General features: G+C 44.1%; 1 protein-coding gene across 6 annotated transcripts in view; it reads right to left on the reverse strand.

Moving 5' to 3' along the window:
- Positions 1 to 13,743, reverse strand: part of LOC144156131 (uncharacterized) — a 31,331-nt gene that overhangs the window by 12,351 nt on the left and 5,237 nt on the right. For 4 of the 6 annotated variants that reach the window (XM_077687961.1, XM_077687960.1, XM_077687957.1 and 1 more), the window contains 4 exons: positions 11,197 to 11,266; positions 6,523 to 6,702; positions 1,252 to 1,340; positions 645 to 755 (listed from right to left, as the gene is read on the reverse strand). In XM_077687961.1, coding sequence (XP_077544087.1) covers positions 645 to 755; positions 1,252 to 1,340; positions 6,523 to 6,702; positions 11,197 to 11,237 — 421 coding nt within the window. In that variant the 5' untranslated portion in view covers positions 11,238 to 11,266. Of the gene's footprint in view, positions 1 to 644; positions 756 to 1,251; positions 1,341 to 2,619; positions 2,687 to 6,522; positions 6,703 to 11,196; positions 11,267 to 12,738; positions 13,736 to 13,743 lie in introns of those variants that run through there. The other 2 variants (XM_077687959.1, XM_077687962.1) reach the window with 2 other exon arrangements.

The raw sequence follows: 13,743 nt of genomic DNA on the forward strand, positions 1-13,743 counted from the left end.
ATACATGGTATGCTTTTCTTCGTGAAGAACACAGCTACAAAATGATGCTATTTATATTGTTGTAGCTGTGCTGTAGCAAAAGTTACCATGATCTGAAACTTCAAATGCATTTTTCTCAGTTTCTTTTTTTGCAAGACCAAGCTCTGACTTACGGGGGTTTTGTAATGTTGCTCTTAGGCTAGGATGACAAGACTAGTACCATTGTATTCGTATTACATTGATCTAGGGGGTGATGCTATTTTTATTGCTCTGTCATTGTTCACCTATTTGCAAAACTTAATAAAAATGAGGCAATTTTATACGAATTGTTGATATCAAATGTTCACCACTTTCATGCTCTTTCATGAAATGAATAAAAATAGCATAGCCCCCCCAGAGTAGACCTTTGGCATTATGTCCGTATAAAACATCATTGAGTTAGCTAAAGCGAAATTGCTCTAAACCCCCGTAAAAATGCCTCAATAAATAAATTTCAGTGTTGTATTTCTTGAACAAATGAAGCCATGTTAAAACCAATTACATATTTGAAATCAGTGTAAAAACTGCTCAAGACTGCCAATTTCCATCTAGCTGGCACTAATAATAAAAATGATTGTCTAAAGACCCACTGCCCCCTTAACACACGGAGCAGACACGGTACTCACCGCAGTGTGCCCCTGTTCCTCCAGCATCAGTCGTTCCACTACCACGTAACACGAGTCCCAGCCGGCTGCCATGAGAGCGCCTTTGCCTCCTCGTGTGCTGCTTGCAGCCGCCTGATCCAGTTGAAAACACATATGCAGTGATTTTCATTATGACAGATCAATTAATAAAAAAATTCAATTTAAGAACAGCGTCTCCCCTTAAATTAGCCAGTCATTAACTACCAAATGGAAACTTGAACATTGAATTGAATTACCAAAATTCAATGTAGCTGCAGTGAAGTTTAAAGCAAAAGTGTAGAAGTACCCAAGGTACACCCGAGACCACTTGTACCTGTAAAAGTACCCGTATTGAAAAAAAGGACTTGTTCCCTGTACATGCATCTTCCAGTATATTCCAGGAGAGCATTGTGCCCCCTGTATCTACCACACAATCCGAAGGTTACCCTGACCAGCCCTGCACGTTTTGCTACTGATACGATTTTCCTGACAATGATGGCATGAATGTCTCCAGTTCACTACATGTGATCCTGCAATGGGGTCAAGGATCACACACCCTCAACTGTCAGCGGCCGGAAGGGGGTAAGAAAAATGTGTTAAAGGTGCTCACTGGGGTGGGGCGAGCACGAACAACGTGCTCTGATCCAGCGAGTCGAGCAGGCAGCACAAGCCAGCAGTGCCCTGGCCGCACCACCAGTGCTGCAAGGAAACAGCGCGCATAATACGGTTTATGCAATCAATCAACACACTACCGGGTACCATTTCTAAATTACTCTGTTCGCAACAGTCCAACGTCTGCAGTGGCAGGATACCTGCAATCAACACCAGACAAATGGTAAGCAATAACCGCATCCATCCTAGATGAGATCAAGCCCAAATATGGTGCCCTACTGCAAATTCAACGTCAAACTAAAAAGAATTCCTAGCACCGTTTGTGGGGAAAAAAAGGTCACACACACCATACAATACAATTTCAATGGCGTGGTCAGAGTCTAATCTTTCTTTCACATACTGAGAAGCAGGGCTGGAAGAGAGAGTTCCAAAAGTATTCCGAAATACCAATATCACAGTACACGTGTTCGACACTTATACACAGGGATAAAAGCGGGCTTGAGTCGTTTGGAGCAGCTCAGGAAGCAGGAATAATGCTGTTTCGGAGCAGCTTTGGAGCGATAAAAAGAGCTTTGTAGCAGTGAAAGTGTCTGAGGCAGGGTTCGTTGGGGCTTGAAAAGCAAAAATTCAAGGGTTTTCAAGGACTTTCAAGGACCAAAAAACACATTTTCAAGGTCCCCATCTTATGTTTTATGTGGGATTATTTATAACTTTTTGAACAAAATGCAAAATTTTGATATTGCCTAATACCAAAGAACTTTAATGCACATTTAGATAGGCGCTATGGGTTCATGAGTGCTATCCCAGCTTTATTTTTTTTCATAGTTTATATTTAAAGGTTTTTCTTTTTTCTTGGTGTTTTGCTGAGGCTGTTTGATTTCAAAACTTGGTTAATGTTGCCTGCATGTCCTGCTTAAGAGTATCAGCTGAAATTAACTCAGCAAGTGTTGCTGCAAGGCAGGATGAACTATGTACACGTCCACCATTTGCACTTAAAAGCAAACGCAGATGGAGTGTACGAGGCACAGCAAACATGCAATGAAAGGCCGTCCACAGACTAGATGGAACATGCAAGATAGAGAACAGAAGGCGGCTTTCACGGGATTGTATCGCGACATTAATTCTATTGAGGAGTGCTGCTCCCAATGTTGCCTCGTAATAATGAGAATCCACAACTCGTAATTTCACGCAATAGTACACTGAAACTTGATTGTTACAATGTTTCTTTACATTTTTAACACCTAAAATTCACAACAAACACTTTAAATTCTTGTGAAAAGATAGGGCCATTGGTTATCTCCAGAAAAATCAAGGGTTTTCAAGGACCCTTTAAAAATTCCAGGACTTTCCAGGCCTTGAAACTTACACTTCTAAATTCAAGGGTTTTCAAGGACCTGTGCGAACCTTGCTGAGGGCAGATTTCCGGGGTCAAGCTGCAATTTTTAAATTTCTAGTAAGCACACACACACAAACACGCAAAACCAACAAAGAAAGATGCAGCAAAAGAAAAAGGTACCCTTGTGTATTGCCCGGCCTCTTCACTACGTAACGCAGGCAGGAGGGATATACTTACGAACTACCCATGTCAGTTTGGCACTACACGAGAATACTAAATGATACTGACAATTGGCATTTCACGATCGAATAAGATTGGGGAACACATTCGCATTAGCGTCCAAACTGAACGAGTAGACTTGATAGCATTAGTCTATTACTAAACAAGGAGGTTTGATTGATTGATTATGAGGTGTACTGCACCGACGCTACACAGGTGATGAGGCGTGCCATAGTGGAGGGCTCCGGATTAATTTTGACCCACCTAGGAATTTTTAACAAGGAAGTTTTATAATGAACTCTCCAGCACTGTTTAAAACCTACCAGTAAATCAATACTGCCTGGAATCGCCTTCACCCGAGAAATGACCATGGCCGGACAGGAGCGTGTGCGGTTTCACATGCAAAGAAACTAGCGGGGCGAGATATACAGGGCATCCTTTGTCAGTCAGACAGGCAGGTGGTGTTAATGTGTTAGATTAAAGGCCAACTGCAACAAAATTTTTGGCTCCTTAAATGCACAATTTGCCGGTAGTATTACCTGTTTTAAAAGTTGCTACCTGCAAAATTTGGAGGCCCAAATGTGTGTCGCTGCATCGTAAACTAAGGTCAAAAACACTCTTTTCAAACTGAAACTGGAATAAAAGGGCGGCCATTACGGATGGCCGCAAGTGACGTTACACTCAGGAATCAAGTGGGCTCAGCCGGCAGATTCTCAGCCGGCAGATTCTCCCACGGCTGCCTGTGAGAAGACGGCACGCATTCAATGAGTTTCGGGTCGTCTGTTTCTTCAAACATTTAGAACATGCGTGAAAAGGGGTTGGGAAGTTCATGCAACCATTATTGCTTTGCTGTGAGCTACTGAGAAGCGCCTATAGTCGTCCAGTAAAACGAAAACACTGGCATCGCAAGGCATCATAGCAAAGCTGGGAGCTAGAAAATAGGTACACAAAAGGCAGAGTTGAGCGCTAGATGGGCGCCAGCACAGCCAACATGCCCTGTAATGATCGATCCATCCCATCTTTGCGAGAGGAAAAAAAAAAAAGCTACCGTGGGAGGAAAGTGTCGAAACATGCTAAGTAGAGTAAGAATTCGGTTTCAGCACGTTATCAAAGTTCAAATCCAGAATTTTATTATTTTTGTTTACACGGACAGTTTTGTTTCTGTTAGCAGGGTGCCCACACCAAATCTTTAGGTAATGATGCCATGCAGTGACAAAAGCACTGCAGTGTCTTCGCTCGTCGTAAAACAGTGACCTTTCCCGAGGCTCAATGCTGCCAAATGTGCCCCCCCTCCCCCACGCCCTTTCTTCTAACCGGCGAGAGAAATGTTGCAAACAGCACCTAGCATTTATTTGTTTTTTGGAGAAGTTCTTTGAACTGAATCATTCCGTGCAGTGCGCCGCGTGCTGTACTTGTTCGCGCACCGACCGGAGCGACAACAGACAACAGCGTGTCAACTCGCGTCGGCCGTACTTGCGCTTTCGAAGAGCCGACCGGTTACGATCGTGCAGTGAGCCGCACAGCTATCTCTACCTGCCATACTCATTCATGCCCCGACCGGCCGCACACGCGTTTCTCGTGCTCATCCGAGTCGACCGAAAGCCTGCTGCCACACTTGCGCGCCGATAGTGTATTACCTTGCGTAGACCGGCCTCCGCACTTTTCGAATCTGCTCTTTATGCCTCTGAAACCCAGAGCTCCTCCAGATTCTCGTATACTTCATGCAAGAGGCACGAATTACACTGCTCACTCACGTGAGGCCGCTCATAAAAGGGCTACTGAGGAGAGGCGACGGCCTCTGATGCGCCACTTCCTGATGCGACTGGCACGTCTCATCAGGAAGTGGCGTGTTTCCAAACGATTAATAATAAAAAAAAAAAAACTGTTTGCAGAATTTAAACTTAGGCCACAAGAGATTTTAGTGGTGCATACCACACGCTGAAGAAAAATTTGGGGCAGGTAAATTTTCGTTGCAGTAGGCCTTTAAAGGAGCCATGAAGAGAAAACACAAGTTTGGTTCATTCAAAAGATTGTCTCGTTAGAATCATACTGACACCACTTTTAACGTAAACTTCGCTCAAATAAGCTACATAATTAGGAAAAACGGGAATGGTCATGCGACCCACCAGCTCATTTCCCACAACAGAACCTATGATGTCACATGAGCTAAGCTCTGCGATTGGCGGAGGCTGGCAGAAGCAGACGCAAATTAGGTAGAGCTTACAAACTAGACGAACGAGCGATTTGCGCTTAAATTTAGGGCACATTCTTTACAAAGCAATAAGAATGATGGGACAAACAGTGGAAGTTACGAAAGCACATGTAAACATAGAAGTACTGATGCGTTCTGCTGTTCGTACTGCGCACAGCATGCTTGGTTTAGCTGCACAGCACTACGGGGCTTGGGGTTGTCTCAGACGACACTGGCCGATTGACGCAAGCAACGGTGTCTTACGTGACCCCATTTGTCGAGCGAGCACTGTTTCAGGGAACGAATATTTTCTCCCAGAACAAAAACAAGCCAGGTTTAAATGCGGGCAAAAACAAACCAAACGCTTGCCACGGTATGGTGGCGCCATCTAGGTTACGGAACGTAAAGAAACGCGGGAACAAACTAACACCGCTGTAAAGGGTGGAGACAACCTTTGAACGGTCCCATGCCGCCGCAATTGGGCCAACGGGCTCAACGGGTTATTCTTTTCGTTTCCCACGAGACCTAGCAACGCGAAACAGACAATATGATTCAAACTTCTTCAGTAAACCGCGTTGCGGCGATAATTTTAGCGCGGTTTTGACACAATGACTTGCTTCGGCGGCGAGCGAGCAACCGAAAATGGCGGCGCCAGCGTGTACGTGTCTCTACCCTGTACGGCGGATGCGTGAATGAAGGTACTGTAGGCTGCAGAGCGGTCGGTTCCTGTGATGTCATTTGGGACCACGAAAATGCACGATTGAGCGGGAAAATCAAAATTTTAACCTAAATTGTTTAATTTCTCAGTGAATAAAGCACCGTTTGTATCCAGACAAGCGCTGGGGGCACTATAAAACACGAAATCTTTCGAATAAAACCAACTTACATTTTCTCTTCATGGCTCCTTTAAGGAAGCATGCATCAGCAATTAGCTGAGCCTATTCATACTGTGGGAAGTATTGCACCATTGTTTACGGAAACTGTACATTTGTATCAGCACAAACATACGATAACCTGAGACCATGTGTAAGCTTTCCACATACTTCATCGGGGTGACGCCTTTGTCACCTGCGGTGGCCTTCACGCAGAGTGAAAAACACCATCTAGGAACTATATTTTTGGTCACGTAGCAACGATTTAGGCATTTGACGACGGCCCAGAAGGTGGTGGCCATGCTCGTTTTTTGTGTGGGTTCTAGTATCTTAAATTTTGCCACGTGCATCCTTATTTCTAAATATGTACTTGATAGTCTGCCCTCCTGTCATCCATTTCTTCTAACTTCAGCCTCCAAAACGCCTTGTCCTGGCTAGCTGCAAGTCAGCTCAGTGAAATTGCCTCTCGTCGGGCCCGTAGGTACCAGCCCCATTCCATTCATTGTGAGGTCCCTTGTCTGATGCCCTCTCCAACGGAGAACTTCGCACTCTCCCCATGGAGGATTGCCCGTGCCCTCCATGTCAATACGCATGGTGCTTCCATCACGTGCCACAACAGCAGCACCTGTTGCGTGTCATGGGCGCCCTTACCATGCTGGTTGCCGACCACAGGCCAGTACTGGGGTGGTCCCAAGGATTCGCTCTGGGCGACCGGCCGCAGTACCACCATCCCACCCGGACAGCCTGGTCCACAGGCAGCCGCAAGTCGTGGTGGAGCACCAGCAGTGTAGTGACCGTGGGGGCCACGCCGCTAGGTCTCCAACGTGGTTCCTGTGGTGGGCACAGTGTTGTCTTCAGCCACAGCCCTCCAAACGGGAGAACACAAAAGCAGCTTCAGCTAAGGGGGAACTATCGAAAGACCAGACAGATCTCTGGATGGTATAATTAATCCCACAACAGCGCACCTCATAGCCAAGGTGTAGCGTCAGTGATGGCACTACGATTGGAACTGGGGCTAATTTGAAGTGCGATGTGGTTCTTGAAATGTCCACAAAAAATTTCACTGCTTGCCTGAAATAATTTGCCTGGAGTAAATCTAAAACATTTAAAGCAATTCCCCAAGGAACCCCTCAAGGCTGTTATTTCACCCTTACCATTTATAGGGGCCATGAAGACAAATACAAGTTTGGTTCATAGAAAAGGTTGCCTTGTTAGAATAACACTGAAACCACTTTTAACGTGAATTTCACCCAAACAAGCTACATAATGAGGAAAAAAGAATAGACATGCGACACCCAAGCTACTTTTCACTGAGCCTATAATGCAATATGGGCAGCTCGTCACGACTGGCTGAGGCTGACAAATGCAACTCAAATTAAACAGGGAATAAAGTTTGCTAAACAAGCTTTTGGCGCTTAAATTCAGTGCACTTTTTTTTTTTTACAACAGCAAGAATGGTGGGGTACACAATGAAGTTATAAAGACTTAAACATTAAAGTACTAGTGGATACTGCGTGCACTTGCTGGTTATAGCTGCACAGCAGTCCGGCACTTTGGGGTTGTCTCGCACGACACTGGCCAACTGGCACGAGCGACATCGCCTTACGTGACCCTTCCTGTCGAGTTGTACACAATATTTCACTAAACGATTAGTATCAACCGTAACTAAAGTAAGCCAGGTACAAATCTGGTCAAAACCACAAGTGTGGACAGCAGTCTCAGAGCGGTGTTGTGGCACCAACTTTGAAGGCAGACAGTAAACAAAGACAACAAAAGACACATTGCACTGTTTGCAGCAGCCTTAATCAACATACTAATGTCTGTTTCATGTACAATGAGGTCTGCTGTTAAACGGAGCTGGTGAATGCAGTTGCCAAGAAGTGGTGAGAATCGGAGACTGCCAGCTGGCACACGTGCACTGACAGCACAATGTGGGAGCAGCTGCGCCTCGTGTGCTACGCCGTGCCACTCTGCCGCTCAGCTTGCGAGAACTGGGAAATTTAGTGCTCGAAGGATGGAACAATAGATAACACACTTTCAGTTCGTGCCGGAAAACAAGCTCACTGTCACTAGTAGCCTCAGTTCCCCGAAGGGCAGTGCATAAAATGCCATGCTCAATCAGTTGCCATATCCTCCTGCTCACAAGTCCATAAAATGTCTCTCTGGCTGGAGTAACCTGCTTTCACGCTCCTCCTTGCATGTGGCAGATGTCTCGGCGTGATAGAGTGAAGAGCATCCACATGCCCAGATGTGCACTTTTTACAGCCTTGGTTGCCAGGGTGAAAACGTCGGTCATTTATAATGCACCAGCATCATCACCACCAAGGCCCGCCTTTAAAGGGAGCTCAACCCCACGCACATGTGTATTGCATTGAAGGGAGCAAGACAGCTACCAATTGGAAAAAAAAACAACAGCACTGGATGACAATTCAAGCAATAATTTATGACATTTTACACTCGAGGAAGAAGCTCGAGGCAAGCGAATGCTGAATAATGGTGTAAAGTTGGTGCAGTCACCAGTCCAATTTTTTCACCCACATCTTGAGAAGTCCATGCCAGTACTCTCGCACCTCCTCCCTTCTCTATTTTGATTGCCCTGTGTGCCTTCAATTACGATCACTGAGCCCAAACTCATTCTTACATTTGCAAGGATTTAAAAGCACTGCAGCCGAAAGACACACGGCGCATTATGTCTGCATTTTAATCCCTTGTCTTTCTGAAGCACTTACAGGGTTCCTACAGGCTTCAAAAGCAAAAATTCAGGGGTTTTCAAGGACTTTCAAGGACCACAAAACACATTTTCAAGGTCCCCATCTAATGTTTTATCTGGGATTATTTATAACTTTTCCAATACAATGCAGAAGTTTTTTTATTGCACAATATCTAAGCACATTAGTGCACGTTTAGATAGGTGCTAACGGGTTCTTAAATGCTCCCCCAGCTTCATTTTTTTTATTTCATGGCTGGTATTTAGAGGTTTTTTTTTCTTTGTGTTTTGCTGAGACTGTTTAATTTCAAAACTTAGTTAATGCTGCGTGCATCTCCTGCTTTGTCAGCAAGAGTATCAGCTGAAATTAAATCGAGCAAGCGTTGCTTCAAGGCAGGATGAACTATGTACACGTCCACCATTTTCACGTAAAAGCAAAGTTTGAAGCGTATGAGGAACAGCAAACATGCAATGAGCAAGCGTCCATAAACTAGATGGAAGATGCAAGATAGAAAACAGAAGCTGGTTTTCACTGGATTGTATCGTGATGTAGATTGGATTGACAAGTGCCTGCTCCTAATGTTGCCTCGTAATAATGAAAATCTACCAAACTTGTAATTTCACGCAATACACTGAAACATGATTGTTACAATGTTTTTTTACGTTTGCTAACACCTAAAATCCACGACAAACACTTTAAATTCTTGTGAAAAGACAGGGCCATTGATTCTCTCCGGGAAAAATCAAGGGTTTTCAAGGACCATTTAAAAATTCCAGGACTTCCCAGGCCTTGAAATTGACACTTCTAAATTCAAGGGTTTTCAAGGACCTGTGCGAACCCTGCACTTAGCATACTTACTCGCATAATGAACACACTTGTTTTTTCTCAGAATATTCAGCGTGAAAAGTTGCAACAAATTTTTAGAAGATGACATTTCAAATCGCAATGAAAATGGCAAAAGAATAGCTACAAAAACCTTACCTTTTCCATAAAACACATTTGTAATTATGTTAACGCCCCAATTTCATTTTCATTCCCATGTGCAATTTTTAAGTTGTGACCCATATAGAAGTCAAGCTTGTGCTGACATTTACAAGATTTTTTACAATGCTTTTTTTCTCCCTTCTTGCCAGTGCTGTCTTGATATCAAGTTACTGCAATCGTCGACGGCATCAGCAATCACGCCGAGATAAAAACATATGCAGCACAACCTTTGCATCGAATTATTTATCAAGGCTAGTTCTCAGGAAGTGAGGTGGAGATAAGTTAGTTACCAGAGTAAACTCAGTAAATCCTTGCAAGTATGTACAAAATCGCCCACCCAACAACACCGCACTCTCACTTTGAGTGTTATTCTGTTCCCGTTGCGTTCTGCGCACTGTAACAAAATTAACAGATTTGTCCTTGCAAGTATGTACAAAATCGCCCACCCAACAACACCGCGCTCTCCCTTTGAGTGTTATTCTGTTCCCATTGCGTTCTGCGCACTGTAACAAAATTAACAGATTTGTCAATTGTGTGCTATTTGAACAACGTGTATTTACTTCCATTCAGTTTCTTTCATTTCGCTATGAAGCTTCCGCCTGCATAATTATGATTAGAAGAAGCATATATATAAAAAAATTAAGATATCAGTAAACACAATGGTGAACCAAAGCCAGAGGACGTGGAAGCAGTTAACTTAAAGGGACCCTGCAACACTCTTTGAGCAGTGCAAGTAAACCTGTGCGACGTTTAGATTACACTGCCAGGAATACCTGAGCCAAATATTGCACGTGCACGTGAAGCGGTGAGCGCGCAAATCGATGTGAAAGACGCGGAAAAACCAACCGCTCTCTCTTCAGTTGTCCTCATTATGCATGGCCTAAGGGACGTCACATAGGCCATGGCTGCCCGATCGGCTGTCACTGGTCAACTTCGCGGCTAGATTCTCCCATTTCCGTCGTCGTCATCGCTGTGTATGAACCTCTTCTATGCCTGAACCTGTAGGCACAGTTTTGCCGTTTCTTTTGTGTTTTGAGTGCGCGCGGAGTTTGAGTGATGAGCTCAATACTTCCTTTTCAACGGGACCACTCGACTACAGACGTTTATTGCTTCAAAAACGCCCTACCAGCCCGAGCGCGCACTTGCAAGCAGGCACCGATGCCTGCTTTTTTGTGGCACCAGACCGGAAATAGGCCCCTCCGCATTGCGGAGAAAAGGAGAAAACTACCCGGCATGTGATATATCGAAGGCCGCCAAAGAGAACGCCGCGAGCCGCCCCCCTCTCCGGGAGAGAGCGCGCAGCTTTCGTCGCGTTCCGCGGTCGAGTTGAGAGGGAACGATTATGCGCGATTTCTCATCGCGCGTAGTTTCGTTAATTGTGAACGGATTTTCATAATTCTTGCGGGAGGAGATTTCTGGGACAATAGACTTTATCCCAAAACACATTACTAGTAGTCGATGGCAAGTGTTGCAGGGTCCCTTTAAGTTACAGCAGGAGTAAGTCTGGGTGCTGTACCTGCATAAAACGGGCACCAAAGTTACGTGACCTGAAGGATTCTGAAGGATCCTGAAGGATGCACTGAAGCATTCTGCCCACATGCTCACAAGCAGAAAGTGCTGACTCTCCACTCACCGATAGTGAATGAGGACCAAAGTCCGCACTGCCTTGGCCATATCGGGGGAGACCGGAGGGGCCTGGTGGCCTGCAGCATGGCAAAGATGGCGCCATTAGACAGGAGCCCCTCCTGACTCATGCAAGCCCATGGTAGTGTGCAACGTTTCCCAACGAGTTCTGGGTACGTAGCGAGAAAGCAGAGACTGTCACTTTGGAAAGTACGAATGCAGCTTAGGGTTAAGGTAATTTCTTTTACAGAACTTTAGGACCGTGGGAACAGAATGGTTGTCAGGCTTAAAGGGGACATGCAGACCAAACAACTTTGGTTCATTCGAACGATTGCCTCGGCAGAATCCTACTGACACCACTTTTAATGTACACATCGCTCAAATAAGCTACACAATTAGTAAAAAAGGTAATGGCCATGCAACCCACTGGCTCATTTCCGGCAACATAACCTATGATGCCATATGCCCTGCTGTGCGATTCGCTGAGGCTGGCAAAAGCAAATGCAAATTAGGCAGGACTTCTATAAGCTCGCCGAGCAAGCTATTTGCACTTAAACTTAAGGCACATTCTTTTTATAGCAGTAAGAATTTTGGGGTGAACAACTAAAAGTTAAAAATGACCACGTAAACACCAAAGCAGTTAGTGCGGCACTTTGCCAGCTGACACTGCCTAACACAACCGTCGGACGCGTTTGGACTTGTCCGACACACCACTGACCGACTGACATAAGTGACACGGTCACTTGCATGACTGCGTTTGTCGAGTCACAGCTGACGTTTTAGGAAACGATTAGTATGAACCCTTATAAAAATACAGCAAGTATAAAAGTCCAGTCAGGCACAAAGTGCAAACACTGGCACTTCAAAGGTATTGCAGCACCAAATATGAAAATGGACGATAAACAAGATAACCAAATGGCAGCCAGAGATGGTAGCAGCCCTGGTCAGCAGGCTACCTAGTTTTAAGGCCCTGCTCTGAATACATCATAGCTGACATCACGAAAACATTATTGAGCAGGAGAATTAAAATTTTGACCTAAAATGTTTAATTTCTCAATGAATAAAGCATCGTTTGCGACTGGACAAGAGGTGAGGGCACTATAAAACACTAAATTTTTCAAACAAAACTTGTATTTTGTCTGCATGGCCCCTTTCGGGGGCATACTGATCTTAAAAACTTATTTTTGCTTTCGAACAAATTTTGACGAAACTCATGAGCTTGTTCAATTTTTTAGCTAATTTCAAATATCTAATTAATTTTATGTATGTTTTAGAGGTAAAAACCTTTCTTGATTGTTCTTAATAGAAAAAAATCTATTCAACAAAAAATTAACAACAGCAAGGCATCAATAGATGCCAGAAGTCTTGGAGAATGCAATGTTTTTCTGTGTGGCGATCACATGCAAGCTTACATCAATTCTAACTTCTACGTTTGAAGTACTCCTAGGCAATTATAAATAATGCTAATTAAACAATTACTGAAACATGAAATGCAAAATTTGTTTCCAACATTGCATGGTTTAAACATTCAACTTAGTGCAAAAGAAATTACCTTCCTAGCTGCACTACATGCTGGGATGTACCTCAAGGATTTCCTATCGCAGCTGCTTATGGCGAAAATGAAAAAGATTATTGTTCATAGAAATTGGGCCTGTATGGCTTTTGTAAGTACCTGGTACTGTTCAAGTACAAACTTTTCGGAGAAAAAACTGCAAATTGAAGAAAAAGTGAGATCTAAAAATGCTTTTTTGGGGTATTTCTTGGTCCCAAAAACCCACGTGCCCCTTTAAAGGGGTTAAAAAAACGATGAGTATTTTATGCTCCAGAGCTACATGCGGGCTAATAGCAGGGGTGAGACAGCTGAATCAGATTTGGGAGCAGTTTTTGGAGCAGCGAAATCTTGATTTTGGAGCAGAAGAACCTTGAATTGTAGCAGAAGAACGACATATATTATGTCGCCTTAGGAGACTAAAAAAATCAAATTTTTGACAACTCGTGGGGAAAAAGTGCACTCTTCAATCGGTTCTGAACGTCATACAGAACACTGAAACAGCCTCCCAAAAAAAAATTTTTTTTTCTGCCACAGTAACACGAGGTACGAACTGCACTACCTTTTTACAAACCATTTTTAAATTCTTAGGTTCTATAAATAGATAGTAGAGCTCCGTTGAAAATATCGAATTGAAAAACTAAGCAATCGTAAGGCATTTTTATAATCATGTGAATGCCGAAATTGTTATTTTTTTATCTCGGACTTGGCTGTACGCAAAAGTGTAGAGCCACGGCAAAAGTTGCGCAAAACGTTTGTATGCATAGCCGCCTCCCTCTTGGCATTAAATTTCACTTCAGATAAATAAACCATTTTTACTAGCGTGAAATAATAGCCCGTCCTGCTATCGGAGACTGCTTAAACATTTTGCAGCAATGTAGCCTGCTCCGCTGCTTCTGCAGCGTCGATCGTCCCATTTCCGCCACTCGCAAGCTCGCTGTGAAAGGCAGCAATAACTCAGCGTTTTATAACACCGCAATGAGTCCGAAATTTCCCTTCAAACACACA

Source organism: Haemaphysalis longicornis, unplaced genomic scaffold (genome assembly GCF_048455015.1).
Source record: "Haemaphysalis longicornis isolate Haplotype H1 unplaced genomic scaffold, Haemaphysalis longicornis Haplotype H1 scaffold_1, whole genome shotgun sequence".
Classification (NCBI taxonomy): domain Eukaryota; kingdom Metazoa; phylum Arthropoda; class Arachnida; order Ixodida; family Ixodidae; genus Haemaphysalis; species Haemaphysalis longicornis.